General features: G+C 31.0%; 1 protein-coding gene across 1 annotated transcript; it reads right to left on the reverse strand.

Moving 5' to 3' along the window:
* Positions 1 to 12,009: 12,009 nt before the first annotated feature.
* LOC114409964 (bidirectional sugar transporter SWEET14-like) lies at positions 12,010 to 14,865 on the reverse strand. Its single transcript, XM_028373660.1, has 6 exons — positions 14,681 to 14,865; positions 14,065 to 14,101; positions 13,750 to 13,963; positions 13,470 to 13,631; positions 13,125 to 13,244; positions 12,010 to 12,625 (listed from the first exon to the last, which is right to left on the reverse strand). Exons 1-6 carry the CDS (start codon positions 14,724 to 14,726, stop codon positions 12,428 to 12,430), a joined length of 777 nt encoding a protein of 258 aa, XP_028229461.1. The 5' UTR covers positions 14,727 to 14,865; the 3' UTR covers positions 12,010 to 12,427.
* Between the last annotated feature and the right edge of the window lie 3,283 nt (positions 14,866 to 18,148).

Genomic DNA, 18,148 nt, shown 5'->3' on the forward strand with positions numbered 1-18,148 from the left:
AATTACCAAAATCATACATATCTAGGACACCATTATGAGGCAATGATTGGCACAGAGTTGAGGTTAGCCACTAGAAAACATTAAAAAGCAAAAAAAAATAAAATGTAATCATGTATTTATATCTTAGGCCTAAGTGGCAGCCCCATGCCCATATGTAAAAGAACAACGATATTTCATTTTATTGACGTATGTGGATTATAGAAACAGATAAAGCATTAGAAGAAGACGGGTTTGATAGATGACATAGACGGTAAGGGAGGGTTTTAAGGAGCTTTAAAGTCTTCCAAAACAAACTGGTTTGTTACATCACACTTATCTCTGCTTGTAAGATTATCGAGCATGGGAAAATCCACACCTAACCATGTTTATATTTTTTGTTGGTGCATGGCATGAAGGTTATCTACATCTCAACACAATCATGGGCAGCTTTTAAGAATGAGATTGTTGTTGGCTCATTCATTTGCGTAATGCCCTAGAATGCTTATCTTGAGACGCATGAGCCACTTTTCTTGGCATTATTATTCTCTTTGTGTGGCCCCATTCTTTGGTTTCACATTTGGCTAGTGCTTCTTAATTATTAATCTTGCATTTTCCTCTGCCTACCGATTTTTTTCTTTCTTTTTTCTTTTTGATCGAGTTTATCCCCACTTCGAAACTTCAATTCAATATTGTGAGACATTTGGAACAAACTCTTTCATAATTTTTTTTCCATATCTTGTTCAGAACGCGACATCTTACTAAAAGCAGACGCAGATCAACCGCACAAACGTATGTGATCAATCCTTTTCCCACGGATTTAATGTTGATAGAGAGAAAGAAAAAGAAAGGAGGGAAAAAATCCAGATTGTCTTCTTCTACTGCCCACCTACTTTCCAATTCTGAATATATATATATATATAAATAAAGTATGAATACATTTTATGTTGTTATCAAGATATTGAATAATGTATTTGCTTATTATTCAATAAATACTTTATAAAGTACGAGAAAAATTATTAAAAAGGAGTTTAAGGATATAACAAAATTCTATTATTTTGGAATGATCACTATACCTACCCTGTATCATCGGCAGCTACCATAAAACTTTATATGGTGGGGTGTATACAAATATCCGGGTTTCAAGTCATTTGATATTATTGATAAAATATCATGTTCCCTTTCCTCTGGGAGGATTAAATAAGCATAAAAGAGTTCATTAATGGTTACATTTATTTTGGTTGATTACAATATGATGGGTTGGTCAATTCTGTACATGGTGTGCACATACACCTAATTAGCCTAAGAAACAACTACCAAAATATCAGTTCATTATTCATAACATCTATAATAGATTCTAAAATAAAAATGTTAAATAAATTAATTTATGTTTGTTGAGATAGAGTAACAGAGTGAGGGAAACCGGAAAGAACTCTCATCATTGAGATAAGGTGTTAAACTCCAAGAAGTTCCATTATTGAAAGCTGTGGAGATAAAATGGGACAAGATCGTATATTATAGAGTCTTAATCAACAACTAATCCACTAATAATAATAAAATAAAAAACAGAAGCTTATCCAAAAAAAACTGATAAACAGAAACATTTAAATAAACAAACTCAATTAAGGGTACATCGATCTAATCAGTGTTATAAAAATTAGACCGATCAACAATCTGATTAATGTACTAAATAGATGGATCACCCGTCGAATCAATAAATTAGTACGTAATTATATAAATCACATGAATAACTATACATATATATATATATATATATATATATATATATATATTATTTGTGTCATAAATTTACTAATTAATCATGGTGGTCTAGGGATAAGTTAGTCAATTAAATAATTCTCAAGTCTTGATTAAAACTTGCTTTTTTTATAAAAAAAAAATATTAGTTCACTGTTTCAACCGCAAAGTTGGTTGGATCAAACCAGATAAAGAACATATCTGGTCCAATGAATGACTCATACTGATTATACTATTGGTTCTCGGTCCGAGTCGCTTAATGGACAACTATGCACCTAATTAACTATAATACATCTAATGTTTTGAGAGTGATATTTTAAAAATGAATTCAAATAATTAATTATATTCAAATATTAAAGAAAAACCACTTCACAATAGTGTTATAAAAATTAGTTTAGACTAGTCAGTCAAATCAATCCAACCAGAAATTAATGATATAACCGATCTAATAATTCATCGTTGGATCGAAAATGTTATCGAACTTATATGACCCAATTAGCTTTTTGAGTGAACTAATGAGTTGGCCAAATAAACTGGTTTTAGTGAATCGAAAACCCAAAGATTTTTTTAATAAAGTAGTGTGTTGTGATTTTATTTTTTTGGAATTTTTAAAAGTATATTATGAATATTTTATAATTTGTTAAAAGTATGGTTTTTGTAGGCTGTAATTTTTTTAATATATGCTGGTTCATATGTTGGTTGAGTTGATAATTAGTTTGAATTTGATAATACTATTCAACGTACGTATGTTTTAAAATATAAATTTCTCTTAATTAATATCACTCAATTGATTTTTTTTCTCTCTCAAGATCAATTCAACTTGTCATAAAATCATTTTTTAAAATTTATAATCTCTGGTAGACAACTAATAACTATTTTAGTTTGGCTAAGTGATGACCAAGAAGTAGTCGCTAATCAAGTTGACATTGGAGGCATTTGATAGAAGAAATTTTGCTGATTTTATGGAAATTATAGGTTGAAAAACTTAGTTTTTCATGTTTGGTATTAAAAAAATAATATTTTTGGAAAAGAATATTTTTCGAAAATGTTTTTTAATCAATTTTCTACAAAAATTTTCCTATGGGAAAAAGGTGAAAATCTTACTTTCCATTGTTTAATTTTTCTTTTACTACATTAAAAATATTATATTATTCTTTAGCAAATTATATAATGAGGTAAATAATTAAAATAGTCGGTAAAAACATGCATAACTCTTTGATTCTTAGAAAACTTATCTATAGATTTCTGATGACCAACTGTTAGTCGATATTCACGACTTAGTTTTGTATTGAATATTCGCACGAAATTAGCACCTTACCTCCAATTTATGGTTCTTTTTGTAGGAATTGTATATATATTTCATGTGATTTTGTATAGTAGATACTCTCATTTTGTGAATTAACGTTGAAATCACTTCAGTTTCAAGCTAAAAGAAGAGAAGGTTCAAGTAGCTGATGACTCGATAAGCGAGGCAGATTCGCTTAGCGAGTGACATCCGCTAAGCAAGGCATACAACTCGCTTAGCGGGTTGGGAAACATTAGAAGAGGATCAGTCAGAGATGTGCTCGCCCAGCGCGCCACAAGCCCGCCCAGCGAGGTCGTTGTCCCTTATCGCGCTTAGCACGCCCAGCTCACTAAGCCAAAATTCACTTACTCTCGCTTAGCGAGCCAGTCTCGCTAAGCGAGCCTTCAGAAGCTGAAATGTCCAAGAGCCTTTAAAACACTGAAGTTGACGGAAACTAAAAGGGGAGTGAGAAAAACAGAGCAAAAAGGGAAGCTGAAGCGACAAAAAGAGAACAGCTAAGAGAGCTTAGGTTAGAGGAGTGAAACTAGGGTTTTAGAGGTTGGAAGAGACATCCTCAACCATTCTTTGCCTTTTTCTTTGACCAAACTTTGTTCCTTCTTGTATTGAGAGCATATTTCTTGTAATCTTTCACTATTTATTTAATGTTGTTTTTCTATGTTCATTGCTTCTATCTATGCTTATTTTTGCATGCTTATGGCTTGATCACCCATTTGTGTGTATAGTTAGGATTTTTAGCATTGGGCAATGCTTTAAAGCCTTAGAACTTGGTAGACCAAGCTAAAAATCTATATGTCTATGAATGGAGTGCAATGATTTAGTTCATATTATGCTATAGACTTAATGCAACTCTTTTAGGCTGAGTTTGTTGAGGAATCAAGGACGAGGTTTAAAGAGAGTTAAGCTCATTCACTAGAGGGATCTTGGTTTGAGTAATTTCTCAGCATAAGAACACTAGGATAACATTAAATAGGGAAAAATACATAATAACATCAAGGAAAATTCAGTAGAACAACCCGACACTTTTACTTAATTGTTTTCACCCCTAAGTTTCTAGATATTTAGTTTTTATTCACAGAGACTGTAGTACAGAATTCAACTTGATATTTACTTTGCTTTTAGTTTATACAAATGTTTGCATACTGGATGTACAGTTTCTGAGTGAAACAAATTTTCTATGGACTCAACACTCGATCTTACCGTTTTAATATATTACTTGTGCGAATCGATATACTTGCTGACACACGAACATCAACCAAATAAATTTTATTCATTCTCAAGAAACATAATTCCCAAGATTCATGATTTTTAGGAATAAAACATTTTTCCTCCTACCAAATGTCCCCTATGTGTTTATGTTGCCAAAATTGTTAAGCAGAGAGGATACAAAAATTGTCATTTGGTAGTGTTTGTCTTTGTCAGAAAACTCTAGTACTATTCCTACTCTTTTTTCCTACACTGAAACACACCGTTTCACTTAAATAATAATATAATATTAAACAACAAAAGTTAACATAACAAAACCCATTCTCCTGCAATTTTTTTTAAAAACTCCCGAGACCCTTCTCCCCCTTTCCCGAAACTTCCATTTTCTCTTTTTGTGCAGCAGCCCACCCCCTCTCAAAGCTAACACTTTTGCCCCAAAATTTAATCTTTCGATCCTTCACTCATCTCCTTCCATAGTTCCGAAATTTGCAAGCTTTTTGCATCTTTGGGTTTTTCCAAGCACGAGAAGGTGACGAGAAAAAAGGGAAAACACTACGTGTTTCTTTGGTTTTTCTATTTGATCTCTTTAAGGTAAATATTTATGACCCATTATGTTAGATGAGTATGTTATAGCACTGATTAGTCATGGGATGTGAGAAAAAGAGTTAGAAACTATGTATTAGAGATTATTGTGATTTTCTCAAAACCCTAGGTTTGCTAAAATTGGGGGATTTTGTCTAATCCCTTGTTCTATTATTTAAATGCTTAGGTTCTGTGGAAAATACCGTGGTTGACCTTCCTAACAGTGGTAGAAGTCAGTGATTGCGTTATTTAGGTGAGTAGCTAATATACTTAGCGATGTTCTTAAAGTTCATTTATGGAGAGGCAAGTATACTTTCGAACATATATGTTTTTGGTGAGCTTTGAAATTTATTTTGAGATCTTGATAATGTATAAGGATGAATGTTGAACTGCTTGTTTAATTTTATTTATGTTGAGTTCATGAATGATATATGTCGTTTGCTACAACGAAGAGATAATGTAGTTTATGAGTTAATTTCTCATAGTATAATGATATATGTCGTTTGCTACAACGAAGAGATAATGTAGCCTATGAGATAATTTCTCATAGTATAATGATATATGTTGTTTGCTACAACGAAGAGATAGTGTAGCCTATGAGTTGAATTCTCATAATATAGTGATATATGCCGTTTGCTACAACGAAGAGATAATGTAGCATATGAGTTAATTTCTCATAGTAAAATGATATATGTCGTTTGCTACAACGAAGAGATAATGTATCCTATGAGTTAAATTCTCATAGTATATTTATATGTTCCGTTCGCTGCAACAAAGAGATAAAGCAACCTACGAGCTAAATGCCGTAGTTATATAATTACCATTCACCACAGCGAAGAGATAATGTGGTCTATGTGCACATAGTAGAATAAATGCTTGATTATTTAAAGTGATTATGTTGAATACCAGATTATGAGAAGTTCTGAAATGTATATTCTTTGCGTACAGTGATTTCTAAAAGCGAGTCTATTTTCGTTCATTACTTTCAAGAATTTTATTTTAATATCTTTTGGAAATGGAAAGATTCATGTTAAATGGTGCTCTCTTTCATGTCTGCTTAGTATATTATGCTCTCACTAAGTCCTTGTGACTTACCCCTTTATGTTACTTCTTTTCTCAAATACCCAGTAGTGGAGTAACCGATTTCTTGGGATTTGCTGACACACTCAGGAACTTGATTATCTTTTTGGTAGGTCCTCATTGTGTCTGATGGATATTTTGGTTGTAACTCCAGTATAATGCAGCTATATGGGCCAGGGTAGTAATAGGCTTAGAGAGAATCCTTTTATTTTTGAAAATGTAAAGCTATGATGATGATGAACTTATGATGTTTGAGACACTTGATGATTAGTAATTATAATCAACTTTGTTACTAAATGGATGAGATGAGATACCAGCATATGGAATTGTCTATATATATATATATATATATATATATATATGGTGTTCTTTACAGGTTATGTTGTATAGGATAGGCTGGCCAGACTAAGGAAGTCATAGTCTGTGCGCCGGTCATGTCCCAGGGGTGGGTCATGACATACACCATCATGCTCCTCCATTATAGTTGTTGGAGGCAATTTTCAGCAACACAACACAACTCTTATTTTCCTTCATTGTGCCATTGAGCCTCGACACCTCGAACCAAGACCACCCTTTGTCACACATCCAAATCGAAGCTAGCATAACCATTGCAAGCCTCTAGCACAAATGAAACAAATTCCCTCTAAAAAAGAGAAAATTGAAACTCAAACTTTTGAAATACCTAGACAAAGCAAAAAGAGAAAAAGAACATCACATGTGCATACCAATGTCTTTCCCTTCTTCCTTTAGCTCCCCTAAGCCGATCCTGACATTTTAAGGGTTTAGGGCAAAACAATAGATAAGGGCCTTTTATATATAAATCTTTAAAAAATTAAATATATTTTTAAAAATTAAACATAATTTTATTAAAAGAATTATGTTTGATTACATTAAATACCATAATTTTAACAAATGAAAAGATGTATTACCTTTTTTTTCTCCAATCAACTTCAATGTTATCTTTATCATCAACAAAATATTTTCTTCACTCGTAAAATTTTCGTCTCGCTTATCATTTACAAAATAAAATACATAAAACTCATAAAAAGTTATTTCTTCAAACATTTCAAGATGCAAAATCATTAATGATAACATCAACATTGATGTTTTCCAACATATCATTTTCAATTGATAATATTGTTAAGTCAGACAACCTTTCTTGTGACATCGATAACTTTAAATAAATTTTTATTAATTTTAGCTATGAAATACTTCTTTTAGTTGATGCTATAGTCACAGACACTATTAATAAAATTCTACAAGCAATTAAGACATTTGGATAACAATCTACAATTTTGATGAACTCAAGAATTTCAATGGTTGAGATTAAGTTATCAAGCAAAGTCATTTGCAACGCTTTCAATTCAGGAAAAAAATCATTTGATTAACATCCGGTAAATTTTCATGAGTAAAGGAAAGATGAAAATTAACACAACATTTTCTCAACTCATCATCATCTAATGAATTTAACTTATTTGAATCAAATAAAAATCCAAAAATACTTTCAAATGTCTTCAATTGCTCAAATATGTTCTTTATAGAGGTAATTGACATGTCCACAACAATTAAAAAGTAATTCACTCTAAATAACTCAAGAATTGAGTGAATTACTTCATCATCATTACTTTCATCAAATTGTTTTTTTCCTAATAACAGAGTGTTTTGTTGGAAAGATAGGCTCTACATCCATATCAAGTGCAATACTTTTAGCAACATCTATACTAGATGCAAAACCTTCATCTCTATACTTCTCAAAAAACAATAATGCCCCTTATAATTGTTTTATGGTAGTGTCAACACACATAGACTTAGATTGTAATTTCTTACGCACCATATTAATGGAAAAAAGATGTCATACAAAATAATCATACCAAGTAAAATTTCAAAATTTTCAAGTGCATTAACCAAACTCTTTGCTTCACTTTTTGACTTGGCATCATCACAAGATTTATGTAATTCCAGCAAAGCCAATCTTATTTGGGGACCTTGAAACCTAATAACTTTAATCCTTTTAATTTGACTTTCCCAATGAGTATTAGACAAAGATTTCACAGTTAACCCCGGAACATTATCAAGCCAAAAAATTTCATCTTTTTGGAGAACTAGAAAATAATGAATATATACGTTGAACAACTCCAAAAAAGAAAACAATTTTAACACAAGAATGTGACATATCACTAAGAGTAAGATTAAGACTATGACAAGCACAACGCATATATAATGCTTTTAGGTTTAATTCATGAAATCATTTTTGAACTCCTTGGTGATTTTCTTTCATATTAGAACCATTGTCATAGTCTTGACCCCTCACATCATTAACATTACAATCAAGAAACTTCAACACATTGTAATTCATTAAAAAGTCTCAATCTAGACGTGTAATCAATTTTTAAAAATTCAAAAAAATACTCCTCAATTTTTATTTTATTATTTGACATATTTATGCATTGTACTATTAGAGTCATTTGTTCTTGATGACTCACATCAGGGGTACAATAAAAAGTTATAGAAAAATATTTTGCCTCTTTAATGATCTTTATGATGGAACTTTTAACACTATGGGCCAAAAGGAAAATAATCTCATTTTGAATTTTATGCCCTTGATAATGATAATAAATTTTATGATTTTGAATGCGTCTAACATGATCAAATCAAATTCCTTAGTCATTTCAATCAAGCCTAAAAAATTACCATTAATACCTTGATATAATTTTTCATTGGAACCACAAAAAGTCAAATTATGCTTAGCAAGACATTTCATAGTTGAAAATATCCTAAATAAAACTTGTCTCCAACATTCTCTCTCAATTATAACCTCTTGTTGCAAGTTTTTATCAATTGTTTGATTTTTATCTAATATTGCTCTTAATTCATTCCAAGTATTCATGTTAGTCATATGCTTAACACTATTCTCATGTTGTCTAAGTCTTTCTCTAATATGCTTTCAATCTTTTGGGCCCTCATTTGCTAAAACTCTTGTTATTACCTTTGAACAAATTTCAACAAAAACAATACACTTTGTTAACATGTTTGGAATAAACCAACCATTTTCTATCACTTATCTCGTCATTGCTTAACTTTCTAGAATAATAAGCATATGAAAAATGTCTAGAAGTGCTATCTAAAGGAAAAATAAGATTCATTTCTCATATAGGCTCCTTTTCAACTAACATATCCCTTATTTTTTCATCAAAATTATTTTAATTTTTGGGATCATAAATATCTAAATGAGGAATTAATTGGTTGTTCTTCATCAATGTCAAGATTTTCCATATTGGATGTATTTAGCATACCATTAGACTCACTTTCATTAATGTCATCATTCTCACCTATATGATTGTTTTTGAGAAAATTTTCATTTGATTGATTAATATTTTCATGAGATTCTACTTTTTTAAAAACAAATTTATCAATTGCTTCTTATTGTGATTTTATTAAATCTTCCTCCCTCTCGTTTTCTCTTTTTTCATCTCTAGATAAAAGCTTTTTAGGAAACATTTTATAAAACAAATCAAATAGTCAAATAAACCAAGAAAAAAAAACAATGGCACTTGTAAGTAGAGGTCGAAGTTGAATATTTGTTCTCATATTTGCTAATTCCAAAAGCTAAATTCAAACATTGTAAAGAAAATTTAAAAAATAGTTACAAAATTAGCCAAAATAATTAATGATATCAATTATCAACTTGCAAGAAAAAAATTGTAAGTAATTGAAACAATCATTGTTTCACTCTAGATTTAGTTAAAGTAATAGTTTTATTTTTATCTTAAAAAAAACTAAAGTAATAATTGAAGGCTTAAAGTAATAGGTGATGATCAATTCATATTTTTCTTTTTATCTTAAAAAAAAACTAAAGTACTAGCTACCAAGCCAGTGAGCCACGTCCTCTATTCTTCTTCATTTTAACAACATATTTAATTTAATTATTTACAAATGCTATCAATTTTCCAAAACAAAAAAAATATAAATAGCAACATCGAATGAAAAAAGTGGAGAACTCAAGTCTCAAGCACATGCCAACAAGCTTTGGGTAAAACTGCAAGTTAATATGTGCAGAATGCGGGTGTGCCTTTACAGAGTCGTAGTGCCAATCACAGATCAAAACAAGAGTTGTTGTTATTTAAGAAGAAATAAATTTTGGTTGAATCCAAAAAGAAAGAAAATTTTCTCAACTCAAAAATCACTCCACTATTGCATGTATATCAGATTATCAGGTGATTTGGTTTGAGTGTATGACAGGACCATTCTCAATCTCTTCTTATTTAAGGTGAAAGAATTATTTTTGTTGCCATAATCATAGAAAATGGTGGAAATTCTTTAATGCTTAATAAAAATTAAATGCTCAATAGTTGGAAAGTTGAAATTTGGAATCAACAAATTAGGAATTAAATTATAGAACTTGAAGATATTAACATTATATTAATTATGTAAAAACACATATTATCCCAACTACCACCACCCACGACCCCATCACAATTAATTATCACCTCATCCTTTTTTGGTTTGAGTTCAAAAACACTCTCCTATACCTATCCTCAAGCTTGTAATTTTCCGTCCATGGTTGCTTCCAAAATTGGACTAACCTTCCATCACCCACCCTTCAACATAGATTTTTGTCAAACCATTGGTCATGTGTCTTTTCCCCGCACGTCCTTACAAAGTCTCTCCACTACATAGAGTCCTTCATAGATTTCCTCTTAACAAGCAACAAATTACCTTGGTTATGTATTATCCAGGGTCCACAAAATGGATGTGTCAAGTGACATAACACTCCAATACATGCGTCAGCCCTGGTACAGGAGCACGAAAACATTTCCCTTAGCAGCCGAGCTACTAGGCCAACTGATTATCTCTAGACACTTCAATATTTGAATATTAATGATAATGTTACAACTCTTTTATCAAGTGATAGATACTTAATTATCTATAAGAGACAAATTATAAGTCACGACTTATCTATTAGTTATTATCTACAAGCTAGAATTATATGCAATGGTTGTTATACCATTGTAATAACCCCTACAAGTAAGGACCCAAAGTTCCCATCTCACTCTATAAATACCAACCAGGTTCTATCTCATCCTCTTCATTCCATTATCAACTTATTTGTGTATTTATTTGAACGTCAAAGTCATTTGTTTTGCCGGTTTCCCCTCGTGTTCTCCTAACATAGGGTATCTCAAGTCCGACGTCCAAGATCGTGGAACCCATCTTGATCACGTCGATCTTGACGTCGATCAGCTTCAAATTTTGATAAGTACAAACTATATTTAGAAAATTGAAGCCAACACTAATTTGTGTTTTTTATGGTTTGTTTAATCTAGTAAATATCAAAATAGTTTTAGGTTTGATTTTCCATACTATCATTTTCTCTCAATGGGCATTATGCATGTACCAAATCAACCCGCATAATGCTTTAATTTGCAGTAACGGTCTTTTTTATAGAAAAAAATCATGGCCTTCAAATGCAATACCCTCTCCTCTTTCTAAGATTTATCTGATAATAATACTGTGAAAATATAGAAAGGAAAAAAAGGATCTGAAAAAGGTAATTAAAATGAATATAAGAAAGAGAGAGAGAACAAAAAAAAAACAGTTAAAAGACAACTAAACAAGTCGGTCTGTGCGTATTTGCCTGCGCTTTGTCCTCTAATATACATTTGACTTTTTTTTTTCCCTCAGGTTTAGCTATGCATATATCTCGGAGTTGAAATTTAGAGCAAACATATAAAGTAAATAATAATAATCCTCGGATTTGGGGTTCTAATCCTCAGGTTTAGCTACTAATTTCAAATAATTGGCATTGATTTTCAACACCTTTCCTTTTGATGAATAGAGTGTAACGACTTCCAATTGGCATGTTACAATCTTAGTGTCGGGTCTTTTTGCCAATGATTGTTAATTAGCTTCCGTCATGAAGATATGCATTTTTTACTTTTTAGAGTTATCTTTATATCTGTCCCCTTCTCTATGACATCGATCATAAAAGAAAGAAAGAAGACCCTCCTCCACTATCTACATCGCTTTGATGCATAATTTAATCATGATTTACCAAAAACAATATAAAATTGAACATAAGGATAACGACGATTGTAGCACATGGAAACAAATAAAAGTGTGCTCTTTAGTCTCATAAATTGCATAATTTGTAAAATAATAATTAATTCCATCACATGAACATATATTACGCGTACAAGAATTGAGGAGTTTGACTAAGGGCACACACTGAAAGAAGTAGAGAAGATACGTTGTTACACGTTTTACTACAGTGAGAGTGATGGAAGAGGCCAAAGAGAGACTCTCATGCTAACATAATTGACCACCTAACATATTATTGCTACAAATTGAGGCAAACACGTTACTTAAAAGAACCCTAAACACCAAACTTCACGTACTGTTCTTGCGTTAAGATGAGGCCCCACTTGGCAAAGTAATTAAGTAATAATCGTACTTTTAGCTTAAATATTTTGGGGCCTCATTTTTTTTCTTTCTCTTTGGACTCGATTCATTATTGCTTCATTTTCACACACTGCTAGCTATCTCAATCACAGGCACATGACCATTTTTTGTTGCATGATTTGGCTTCACAACGTCAATAATATGACCATTTAGTTCCTGAACCTTCGTTGGCTCCTCCAATGTTTGTGGCTTGGCGTTTCTATAAACCAAATACAGCACCATCTGGATTATGCCAAATAGAAACCCAAGAGTATTTGGGAGCTGCATCATCCAAAAGCAAATATCAAATCATTTCTTTGTTTTTCTTCCCTATTGAAAATAGTTTTTTTGGTAGGTCAAAACAAATTGAAAGGAATAAAATTAAATTGCCTTTTTTTTCTAATGAAAAAAAAATTGCCTGGCATATAGATATTTAAGCCTTTCCTAATTAAATAATAGTAATAGAATAGGGGCCCATGTTTCCGTTTGACTTATTTTATTTCATGGGAACTGAACATTAGTGGAGTGCGCACACATTTAATTAATTGCTCTAACTAAATTGCCATTATAACTCAATTAAAAAATTAATTTCTCTATCTAAATTGCCATTATAACTTAATTATACGGACATAATGAAAAGTTATGGGATACAAATAAAAAGAAAGGACTAAAGTGGTAGTAAAGGAAAAGTCTTGGTAGGAATAAGACAAAAATTTAATGGACAATATAATATGAATATGCTCCTAATTAACCGCACGTAGCAGTATTGAAATGAACTTACTGCGATGTAGTAGTCCTTGAGGAGAAGGCCATAGAAGAACCACATAACAGCATTTATGGTCAAAGACAAGGACAAACTGAAAGGCATGAATTCCACACTCCTCGTCTTTATGACACGTTTCTGCATGTATCAATATATAATAATATAGTTTATCTGAGGGCATATGAAAAAAATGCAAAAATTATAAATCATATTCTATAATGTTATTAAAGGTTTGATTTTATTTTAAGAATAGTTTTTTAAGACAAAGTAAAAAATCTTTTAAAAAAGAAACACTAAAAAATTTAAAGTATACACCTAATTGTGTTCTTTGATGATTTAAATATTCGTCTCCTAAATTCTTACCATGATGCAAAGTGGAGCAGCAAAAACGCTTATGTTGAAAACAAGGCAAATCCATCCTATCACAGAAAGACGTTTGGAACCCGTCGTAAGGTATAGTGTTGAAAGAAGCATCCCTCCAAACCCAAAAACATTCAACATGAGAAGAAGCTTGATGGTCCAAAGCTGTGACATTTAATAAAAGGAAAATTAATAATTTTTTTAATTCTTGAAAAAAATATATATATCTAGAAAGGAAAAGAAAAGAATGACTAGAATATATAGGAGTTATTAGGAGTAGTACCCTGGTTTTGCTTGGGGCGTAAACAAGGAAGATTGCAAGGTAAATTGTCTCTATCACACACCCAAAGGAGTTAATAGTAATTAGAAGGAGGCTAGCATCCTTTTTCACAAGTGCGTAATAGATCCAGAGCATTGAACTGAACAGTGCAACAACATAAGGTAGTGATTGAAACCCTTCGGATGATTTTTTCTTGTAGATTTGGTAAAAAGTTGGTCTGCACTCAAATATAATTAATATATAGTTAGAAAAAAAAAACGCTTCAGCAGATAACTAATCACAACTATCGAGTATGCTAAAGTAGAAAATATCACTTACAATGGAGCAAGGAACACCATAAAGGAGATCACGTTGCCTATAATAACACAAACAAAAACACAAGAAACATTCATCAGCAGTGGGGAACAAATAGTAATCAATTTTTATTATTATTTCTATCAACAGGTTTTGATTCCGTCAGTAATATGCAAAATTTGAATTCACACCATACACAATTAATTCCAAAAGTTATAACTATATTAGAGAAGCACACCGGTTAGTTAAATTAAATTGTTGCTATGGTAATTCATTAGTGTCGCTTTCAAGTATTATAATTGATCATTCTTCGTAAACTGGAAAAATGTCATGCAATCTGCATGCCACATATGGTTCCAGTTTCCACCATATTATAAATTAATAAAATAAATATTATATACAGTTCGAAATAGTTAAAAACTAAGGTTAATTTTACGTATTTCCATGTTGTACAACTGCAGGAAGTTTGCTCAAACCAAACTTCCGTAAGTAGATGCATGACAAAGGAGGATAGTGCCATGCTAAAAATGATGAAAAATATGATAGTAGGTGATAGAGGTAGAACTAAGTTAATTAAGAATAAAATAAAATAAAAGTGATAATATAAACTGGCATGGGGATATGGAGAGCTAGTATCTACCTAGAAGACCGAAAATGAAAGCCCAAGTTTCATGGCTGATGGCCATCTCTCTTGAATCTAATTGGAGTCTCTCTCTTAGCTTCTCTTCCCTCACTAAAAGTGGTCACGAAAAGTTGTAAGATACGATTCTCTCAAAGAGAAAACCCCTCTAATTATCTCTCTTTCAATTCCACGAGTTGTTATGGCAAGAGTGGGAACCTATTTATAGAGCTCAAAAGAAAAGTATGGCAAAGGCAACAAATTGCTAAATAGGAATGCATGGTATCATAATAATGTATGTGTAGCTTTAGTTTAAGAGTACTTTCCAGTTGTTGTTCCACCACCCAAAAAACACTATTTACTTTAACCCCCCAAATCAAATCCAAACACTTCTCTTAATTACCCTATTCCCTTCTCTATCCCCAATTTTGGTTTATGTCTTCCACAAGGACGCCCTCTCTAGGGGTAACTCGGGTTGGCTTCTACCATATTACCTGTGCATGCACAAAACTCATGTGGGGTCCACACTTATGAATCTTTATACTTTGTGACGTTTAACCCACGATGTGGCTTTAAGCCTTACAACTCATCATAGTTTCTGTACCAAGCGGAGTGAAAATTGCCGCAGAATCATATCAATTACGTACTTTACTTAGTTTTTTTTAATAGTATACATTTAATTAGCGGTATATACAAATATATATTTCTTTCATAACTTTTAAACAGTTAATTAATGAGAATTAGTTAACAATTCCTGATATGAAAATTAATTAATTAAACACCTAAAATGTTAATTGACACTTAGTAAAAGAGATAAATGAGAAAATATATATAGATATTAAGATATGATATAAAGAAATAAATTTAGAAAATAATGAGTGATAGATATTCTCTCTGTTTCTAATTATAAGATCATTCTTTAAAAAAATTATTTATTTCTTTTTATAAGATCTTTTTCTTATTTTTAAATGTATTAATTATTATTTTCTTTATATGTGATTACTTAATTTTTTTTTTCTAAAATTTAATGAAAAATAATTAAGTTGATAAAAATAAAAAAATAATAATTTTAAAATAATAATATAATTAATTGAATGATTTAATATCATGAATTAATTGAAAGATTATTATAATGAGTTACGAATCAAGCTAGGGAGTAGATGTTTCATATAATTGAGTGTATGTCCATATATCATAACTGAAATGAAAAAATCCCCCACTTGGTACTTGCTGATTACGTTAATTAATAATTACCTCCTTGTTGATCCCAACGGCCGGCTGTAGCTCCTATGTGTCACTTAACATTCAATTCTCTTCACCATGAAAGTGTTACGGCTGTAACCTTTATCACCATCTTTGCTGTTATTTAGTTTGTTTAGTCAATAATTCAAGTTCACTTTGAACTCTGGTTTGTCGCCTTTGGTCTACAGTATTTCCAGGCAAATGATTTGCATTGCCCTTAGTCGATATTAATATAAATAACGATAAATTAATTTGGTTGTCTTCAAATTATTTGAGGGTTTTTTAATAGGCCTGTAACTTGATTTTTTTAATTAGATTCCTAAACTTAAAGTTAGTCCTTGCCTAGAGTTTTGATAGGATTCCATCAAAGCATAAAGATACGTTTTTTAAAAATTCAAATAGTTCAGGAGATTCCATCGAAGTATATATTATGATGTATTTTTTTTCTTAAAATCAAATAGTTATAAGTACCAAAAATATTTGAGTTTCTTTTAGATAAACTCCTTAATTTTAAAAGATCTCTGAAATTCAAATATTTTTTTTTTATAAATTCAGGTACTTAATTACAAAAGTTTACAATATAGGAATTATTTAAAGCTTCTGCAAATAGTTTAATGATTAAAGGATTAATTTAACTTATGAATAACAATGTCAACAACTCATTTTTTTATCCATTCTTTTCATACTTTTTCATTAACTAAATTTTATGTGGGCACAGTTAACAAGAAAACTAAACTTACTCTTTTTATAATAAGATTTACATGAAATACACTTAGATTAAAAAAACTTATATTATTAATTAATTAAAAACCACTCTAAATATAATTTTCAAACTAATTATTATATTACAAAAGTCAATGTTATCCTATATGATATTTCATAATTAGATAATGACAATGTAAAAAATCTTTACATTGTAAAAATATTCTAATTAAATTTAAAGACTAATATCAACTACAGTTATTCCACGCTAAAATCAAGCATTTTCGATCTTGATCTATGCCCGCCCTAAAATAAAAGAAATTATTAGATATTCATGAACAATTACTTTTTCATGATATGTAATGAAGTATTATTAATTATTTTCTTAAATTTAAAATTTTAAATATACATTATGTGAAAATTAGTCGAGATTATGACTATCTAATAATTTCTTGTAAAATTGAATGAATTAGAAAAATAGAAAAAAGAGGGAGAGAAAGAGAGAGAGAAAAATAGAGAAGAAATGTGATAGATATGATAATCAAGTGATAAAAAAATAAAAATATTAAAAGAAAAAATGAGTTAATATTTATAATTTCCCCCAATCTATCTATAATTCGGTCGCCATGCAGCCGCCAAAAGCCTTAACACACGGAATGATACTTCCACCACCCAATTATTTTAATGATATCACTATCTCCTTCTAGTATGATACAGCAAATGAACTACTTGTGATTAATAACTTAGCTGTAAAATAACATTTACAATTGAGTGAGTTAACTTGACTTAATTATAACTAGAAAATCTGGCTTGATCTATAAGAAAAGGTCCTGGGGTCCCGGACGCTATCTTTCCCTATAGGTATTCATTTTAGTTCCTTTCGGGTTTCTTTCTCACAAAAGGTTGTTGAATAAAATTCTGGACTCAACACAAATTCACCAAAGCCAAATTTGGCCAGCTGCACTGTATAATGCACCATGCAATTTATAGGATGCATGAAACTCTACATTATATATATATATATATAGAGAGAGAGAGAGAGAGACTGAACCCACTTTCTGCCAGTTCATAATCTTTTTTGTATGATTAAATCAAGAGAAGTTTGAGCTACATGAATTGTTGAATCAGTGAATTTCGCAATCGCACTAGACAGTTAGCTCTAGCTAGCAGGTAGCTATAGGGGGAGCTTTTTCAATGCGTAATCGCATTTGGAGCTTCGGATCTTAACTAGTTTGGCATAAAGCTAGGAGCAAATGAAACACACCATCGAGAATATGCTAACTTACTTAAACAAGAAAAAGCCTTAATTTGCTTGTTGACCTATGCGAGCAGTCACAAATCACACTACTCTTACTAGAAATTAATCTAGAAATGTATAATAGAGAAGAGTTTCGTAGGATATATGGTATTTATGTTGGTTTTTGATAGGTCCCTCACAACTTATTTAAGGAAAATAAAGATGGAAGTGTGTAGCAAATATATATAGCTTTGGGTTGTTATGGCTTAGGGGTGTGTGCCACTTCTTTACCGCATTTTGGAGTTTCT

The sequence above is a fragment of the Glycine soja genome, chromosome 4 (genome assembly GCF_004193775.1).
Source record: "Glycine soja cultivar W05 chromosome 4, ASM419377v2, whole genome shotgun sequence".
NCBI classification, from domain to species: Eukaryota; Viridiplantae; Streptophyta; class Magnoliopsida; order Fabales; family Fabaceae; genus Glycine; species Glycine soja.